The sequence below is a fragment of the Beta vulgaris genome, chromosome 1 (genome assembly GCF_026745355.1).
Source record: "Beta vulgaris subsp. vulgaris cultivar EL10 chromosome 1, EL10.2, whole genome shotgun sequence".
Taxonomy (NCBI): Eukaryota; Viridiplantae; Streptophyta; class Magnoliopsida; order Caryophyllales; family Amaranthaceae; genus Beta; species Beta vulgaris.
The window spans coordinates 48193239-48200900 of NC_079202.1; the positions used below are offsets into that span (position 1 = coordinate 48193239).

The 7662-nt window shown below is 34.1% G+C and overlaps 1 protein-coding gene across 3 annotated transcripts; it reads right to left on the reverse strand.

The window, feature by feature from the left end:
• Positions 1-412: 412 nt before the first annotated feature.
• Positions 413-5894, reverse strand: LOC104891814 (hypothetical protein). 3 transcript variants are annotated; one of them, XM_010677571.4, is made up of 12 exons: positions 5306-5894; positions 4793-4888; positions 4530-4629; positions 4369-4436; positions 3177-3265; positions 2888-3068; positions 2659-2787; positions 2436-2569; positions 2117-2330; positions 1591-1775; positions 1403-1498; positions 413-1054 (listed from the first exon to the last, which is right to left on the reverse strand). In XM_010677571.4, the coding sequence occupies exons 1-12, from the start codon at positions 5447-5449 to the stop codon at positions 904-906; spliced, it is 1587 nt and encodes a 528-aa protein (XP_010675873.2). In that variant the 5' UTR covers positions 5450-5894; the 3' UTR covers positions 413-903. The 3 variants fall into 3 exon arrangements, with proteins under 3 accessions (XP_010675873.2, XP_048497932.1, XP_048497936.1); XM_048641975.2 differs by lacking the exon at positions 4793-4888; XM_048641979.2 differs by lacking the exon at positions 4793-4888 and having other exon boundaries at positions 4530-4612; positions 5306-5892.
• Between the last annotated feature and the right edge of the window lie 1768 nt (positions 5895-7662).

The window sequence follows — 7662 nt, forward strand, 5'->3', positions numbered from 1 at the left end:
TTCTATTTCTTTTCTCTCTACCATAAATATCTTTGTATTTCTCTTTTATATGATTTTATATAATTATGTTTTCTCTTGTTACTACCCTCACATCCACTTTCTCACTCTCATTTGTTTGTTCTCTTTAATTTACTTCTCAGAATTTTTTTTGTTTCACTATTTATACACAGTTTCTTATAATAAATCATTAAAAGATTTGGAATATAATAGTTTGTTTTAATAGGAAAATTTGGAGAAAAGGAAGAAAATGATAAAAGACTGATACATCATGCATGGTGCGAGTACAATATAGGGAAAAGGGAAGGGAAGAGAACCGGAAGAATTCATTTTCTGCTCATCTTAATAAAACTACATCATATCTTTTCGATGTTGAAATTTTTTTGAAGGAAAATACAAGCCATGGCACCACATGATCTTCAAATTCATTTTTATTGCATCTTATGTAAATTTGAATAAATAACAGATAGAACTATACATGTATATGCTTTTTACTACCCATTGAAGTTGCATATGCAGCAAGGTATTGGACTATCGGGTAGCCTACTGGGGTGAAAGATCTATCCCCCCACCCCCCAAAAAAATCGCTTTCTTAATTACTGTGCTCACCTCACACTATGGCAACCTTGGTAAAGAAAATTTACAAATTCAGCCTCCCTAATAAAACTGGAGGCCAAATTCTCAACGAGCGCACCCAACTTCTCCTTTCGTCCTAGCCGATCACATAATATTTAGACCACGGTTCATATGGATATGCACTTTGAATTGCAGTCAGAATCCGAAGGCGTTGGTCACAGTTGACAGTTAGAGTGAGCATATGGAATATGCACCATCTCTACACTTCTGAAGTACAAGGAATTGCAGATCCCTGGGTGTGTTGATTCCCAGATCATTTCTTCAGGTCCCTTATTTTATAGCAGAAGAATTCATATGTAAGGACGTCCTCTGACACAAACATTCTGGCAAAGGGTTTTCATAAAATGCTTCTTCAGAACGAAATCTGTCCATACCCTTTGTTCCTGATATTGGACCTTTTCTCCTTCTTGGTGACCCTTGCCTATTTACAGAAAAGAGAAAACCAGCAATCAGTATATATGTATGTATTCATGCTATACTTCTCAAACTCTTCACTTAAGCTCAAGGACCCATGTCAGATCCTTCACACTCTGACAGCAGAATAAACACTTGACAGTTGACACTTCATTTTGGACCAAAAACATGAAAATATTCATAACATACATAGCTGAGTCTGACAATAGGGCAGATACTCGTCTCTGACAGAAGATATCATTATGTAATATGTTCCGTAAAACTATGATCCATTCAACAAAATCTGATTTTCAGAGGAAAATATACGAATGACCAGACAAAGAATAGCCAAAGATGTGATAATTTTTTGACTTACCTTCTCTGGTGAATCTCAATTATCCGATATGACAAGTTCTTCCCTTCTTTCATGGAACCTTGCTCGACCTTGTCAAACAGGCGAACAAGAGCCTTCCTGGTAGAAGAATATGTCACAAAAAATTAATTTAGCAATTTTGGAAACTGTAGATTATAATCATGAATACAAAGGTTCAGAGATAAATTCACCGATCAGGCGTAATTGTTCTTCTATGACCCAAGTATCGGCGATGACCTTCAACAGCCCTTCCCATGTTCCCCAAGTATGTAGGAATGAACACATCACTTTCAACAGAAACAATATAATCTAGTGCAGCCATTTGAGATGCGTGGTTGACAAAAGGCTCGAGTTCCTCTATAGATGCTAATTTCTCCTGAAAAATAACCAAGTATTCAAGTCATCAATGACATTCGAAATCCGCATTTTTTTTTATTTATATGATTTCTCATATAAGTTTTAAGCCCCATAGCAGCCAGAATTACTAAAAAAAGCTCCCTAGTTGAGCAACAGACGCGGTACACGTGCCTCATACACAGGAAATCTCAATCTCCACCCACCCCCAAGTGGCTCCACCCCTCTTTCTTTCCTTGTCTCTTCTCAACTATATTTCTCCCTACGTAAAATTTCATTGTGAAATTTCTCTATCAAGTTGGGCAACCTCGTATCTAGGCCAGAATATACAGATGATAATTAGGAGAAGTTCATAGAAATTACCTTGTTCATCAAGATGGGATAACGAGACCGTAATTCAGCTATACGGGATTCACCACCATATATCTCTCCAGCCGCAACATATATGGGTGTGTTGGATGGAAATCCAAGTGCAGATAAAAAAAGGCCAACCTCCTTTGGAGTCAAGGGGCAAAACCCTTTGCTTCTTTGTTCTGTGGCATTAATATCCTTCACTTTCCAATGCGTAGTATTTTGCCTTCAAATTCACAAGAGCATGCAGACGTTCAGTAATTTAAAAATCAGAATAAAGCATCAGTATATGCAATAGTAGAATATTCCTCTAAATTAAATTTTGCTTCACCTAATCATAGTCAGCTCATCAGCTTCCTCAGGAAACAATCCATGTGAGCAGCCACTGAATGCAAGCATGTCCTTCTCATACCGCAAGTGCAAAGCAATATAGCGACCATAATTCCTCATTCGCTCCACTAGTAACTACATACACGAAAGCAAGATTAAAATTCAACAACGTATTTCACCGGTTATATAGCTAAGTGTTCATTTACTTATTAGTGAAGCTATACTTTTCCCATTGCTTCAATCCTGGGGGAAAAGCGGAGGGCTTCATAACAGGCACGGCAGCGTAACTTCTGAACATCAGGAGGGAGATGATTATTTGCTAAGCGAGAATCAGATTTGGCAGCTCGGATCACCTGCCAGAAAATTACGTTAAAATTGCAGATGAAGATGCATTAATCAGGTTTTCAGCAACCCATTACACAGGGTTTAACAGAAGAAAATTGTAAAACATACCTGAAAGTTGTTCCACATGCCAGCTATATCATTCCGGTAGTAATCTAACCCAGACCAACTTCGAAAATGTTTCACTGCTCTGGGAGCAGTCAAAAGTTCCTGTGGTAGCTTCTCAACTACTTTGATATCATTAGCCAAAGCCTTAATGAAATAATCTTGATCAAAAATATCTGCAAAGTTGCTGCAATCAAAGCATCAAGAAGCTAGCATAAGAGAGAGTAAAAGGATTTTTGTCTCCAACACTAGTCACTAGATGCCATATCAAACAAAAAGGAAAGACAATGCATACCTTGAATCTTGCCAAAATGACCTCTTATCAAGTTCCGGGATCACAAGAGTCGCATTAATGATCCGGGCCACAGCTACCATATCACATATCTGGAATTCAAAAGAAAGCGACATGTCTGAAACTGTCATTTTCTTGACTCTAAGTATTAATCAAATCAATCTTCAACAAGATTCAAGTTAACCTATTCACATAGATGAAGGTGATAAGGAAAAAGAAACCACTATGAAAAGTGTTCTATCAGGATAAGAACAGAGATATAAAAGGCAATTCATTATGTTTGAAGTCCAAATAGATCCAAACATATACCTGAACCCAGAAACATATAGATGTGTGAAGCAGAAGCATATCTTTCAATATGAACTAAGTAATTCGATTTGTGCAGGAAAAATGGAGAGTGATGACTAAAGTAGTCAACTCTTATTTTACGTGATAGAAACAAACCATCTACTGAAGAGAAGAAAGATTAATTGCTGATCAGCTGTGAGCTTTGTAACTAATCAACCATATGAACTTCTTTGTACAAAACCATCAACAGCCATATAGAGCCTCACAGTACCAATCCCGAACCAAAACCATGCTAATTCTTCATTTATAGTGTCGAATGCTAATAAGACATCTCACGTATTGAAAGGTATGAAAAAGCTAATGGTATCACTTGGTACAATCAAATACCAATCAGACCTCAGCTTGCCTACATATCATTCTTCCATGAACTAACAAAATGTTCCGATTTTAGGATATCAACAGAATAGAATATTAACAAAGTTCTTCTTACTTCCTTAATCTCAATATGGTTCTTTCTTACTGATTAATTCCAAGGGCCAACTCTGGACTTGCAATGTGGGAGATCACACAGGTCTCAAATAAATGGGCCTCCAATGAATAATCTTTTCATGTTGTTAGTTATTGTACATGTTATATAAGTATAGTTGGTGTTTGGCTTTAATAATGTGTCACTTCATGAAAAAAAAATTATGGTGAAAAGGGATTGCATAAAACTAAATATTCTCATGGCATTAGGCCTATTACAATCATTCGCAAGAGTGTCTAAACAAATATTAGGGAGAGTGTCACTTCATAATACAAAAAAACTCAAAATATAGCATATATTTTTACTTCTAAATTTTTTTACTTAAAAACTATCCATCAAAGGCGTTTTGAGGTAGCAAGGAGATGAAGAAAGAGAACAAACCCCGGCTCTCATTTGATTAAGACCGCCATTAGTATGAACAAGCAGGTAACCCCTTGATTCTGTAGGCGCTGGAAACATGTGAAACATAGCAACACAATGAGTATCTTAGAAGTTCACATTAATCATACAATTTCATAGCAAACTAAAGAACGATTCCTTACGTGTATAAACATCACTAGGCTCAACACAAGGCAAAAAATCACGATTTGGAGGCTTCTTCCATAATTTGTCATAGTCCAATTTTCTACTGGGACCAACCAACTGTCAATTTTAAGTGAGTGAAAACATAACAAAACAAGCATGAATTCTTAGCATGAAACAGATGTTCATAATATTCAGCTCCCAATACAAACCCAGATGAAATTCAGCCAAACAATATGCAAATTCTATCAAAAAAATACTAGTCATTTGTAAGAAAACAAACCTTTGAAGAAAGTGGAGGTTTTGTTATATGTGGAGGTGCCTTTTCGTATTCAAATTCTTGCTCAGCATTTAATTTTGGAATATTAGTTTCATGTGACTGCATTTAGAAAACCACCCAGCAATTAGTTACTAATTAAATTTAGTACCAATACTTATAAAACCAGTTTAAATTGCTAAAATCAAAAGACATTGATGATTCTGATATTTCATATTTACCAATAAAAGAAGTACTATGTATGCATATATAAATAAATGCCCAGTTTTCTAATGTAATTACTAATTAATCAACAGAACATTAATGTTATGCACTTCTACAAGTTACCCATCATTATATTTGGAATCTTAAACATGCCCAGTTAAAAAAAAAGGCAAACTTTTTAATAGGAAACATATTAAAACCCATCAAATTTATACAGGAACAATAAAAAATCAATAATACCCATTGTGAAAAATTACAAAAAAACATAAACTTTGATGGAAAATAAAAGAAATAAATTTAGGAGAGAGAAAATACCGTTGGGAGTTTGTAGGGATCAGGCAACCTGGGAACTCTGGGGACATGAACAGAGAAAAGTGCTAATAACCCTATTGTACATATGGCGCAAGTTAGCAACTTTCTGAGTACTGCAAGTGTTATCAACCTTCGTTTCTGCATCATTCACTTTCTCTCTCTATAAAAAATATATTTACAGAAAAAAAAGAGAGTACCCAATTAAACCATTCAATGATCAACTACAAAATTAACTGAAAGAAAGTTTTTTTCTGCATTAAAAATTGTGGGTTTGATCAATAAATGAATGTTTTGTATTCTTTTTCTCTGTTTCTCTCTGTTTTTTTTAGCTGTGTTTGCTAATTAGCGAGTTTAACGGTTTAAGTTTTAATTAGAGAGAGAAAGATGGAGAGTTATTTTAGAGAGAGAAAGAATTGAGGTTGAAGGTAACGTGGGAGGAGAGGTGGGGAGTTAGGATTTTTCGAAAGGAAAAAGGTTTTTAATTAATTATGGTTTTTGATGAGGAAGTTTGTTGATTACTCGAATTCATAGGAGTTTAAGGCGTAATATAAGCCCTGTTTTGTCATTTTCTTTGTCAATCTTTTACGAAGTTTGCTCTTCTAGAAACCAACAAATACAAGGATACCGGAACATTTATCTTAATCTTGTTCTTAGTTTTAGTTTTATTTGTTGACTTCAACTAGGTTAAAGGCCATCAGTTATTTAATGAGTACAAACTCTCATATCAGAATCAGACTGCATCATCTTTTGTCCTAGATAGGGCAGGAGAATTGACCATAAGATAATATGTGATGCCTCCTCTAATATTAGAGGTGGTAAATAGGTCGTGTCGTGTTAAATTTGTGTTAGGTCCATCGGTAAATAAGTTAAACACCCTTCACCGTAATCCAACTCGTATATTAAATGAGTCAACAACACTCAACCGTAACCTATATGTGTATGAAACGGGTTACTTGACCCATCTATTGACCAGTTCATCAAGCATACATATATGCATATATTAAACGAATGTACATCATATATTTCTCCCACGTCTTACCTAAAATAAAGCAAATTGAACAACCAAAAAATACATCTTATATATTTATGAAAACAATTCACATTATTTCAAACATCACTAATAATATTGATAGTAGTAGAATAATAGTTAAATGAGTTGTCTTGTCAAATTCGGGTTAAAATGTTCAACCCTAATCCAACTCGTTCAATGAACGGGTCATGTGGGATTGAAAACCTCAACCCAACCCCGTTAATTTTGTATCGAGTTATGGTCGGGTTACCGAATCATGTCAATTTTTACCACCTCTAAATAAAAGTGGCCCTTTTTAACTTATACGATGATCCCTTTAACTTAAAAAATTGACAATTTTATGGCAAAAAGTATGGTAGTCTTAACACTAATTTTATTATAAGACTGTCTTGTGCAAGACTTTTTTAATTGATGAGGGGGTGGATGGAGACAGAAAGAATAGGAAACGATGCATGGAGGAAGAGAGAAAAGACGGGTCAATTAGGGTTAGTTAAGGTTTATTTATGGAAGTAGAGACTGTTTATTAACAAAATTTACGACCGTTAAATTAATCACTAAGGATATTATAATATATTTTGAAATTGAGTGGTATAGTGAATTTTCAAAAATATTAAGGGTATTTGGTGAATAAAAAATCACAAATTCTTGGGTATTGGGTTTTACTTATATATATGATGAAAAATATCACATGTTAAAATTATTACTAGCATTTTTTGCATGCTATGTTTGTCATATTAACATTTTTTCCTCAATTAGTTATTCATCAGTATTATAAAAACTTTGATTCGAATAGACTTTTATAATCATTCTTAATTTTTTAAATATGTTTTTCTTAAATCAAAGTTTCATTTGTTTTTTAGTTGTTAGAAGAGGAAATCATTCTCCTCAATTTAATAATTAATTGCAATTTCAAATTCAATTCGTGAAGTTGCTAAATATATATGGCAAGTAAGAAGAAGGAAAAATTATTTAAATTCATTAAAAGTATAAGACTTTTTGTAAGGAGGACACCGTCTCCCACCCCCCCTCCCCCCTTCACTTATACTAGCAATTTCTGCACGCGATGCATGCCTCACTTTTTTAGAACATAATTTATAACTTTTTGGGGCATAAACAAAGGTAAAATTTAAACATTAGACATGTTTTTTGGGCTACCTAATTTTGTTGATTAAGCCTATGTCACTAACCAAACCCGTCTTTTATTATTTATTTTATTTATACTTTCCTTAAGATTTCTAAAATTAAAACTGATAAGCGATAAAAAAATGTTAAGCATATTTATTAAGGATGTTTTATAGTTTTAATTAAATTATTTCAATTTGTTAATTGA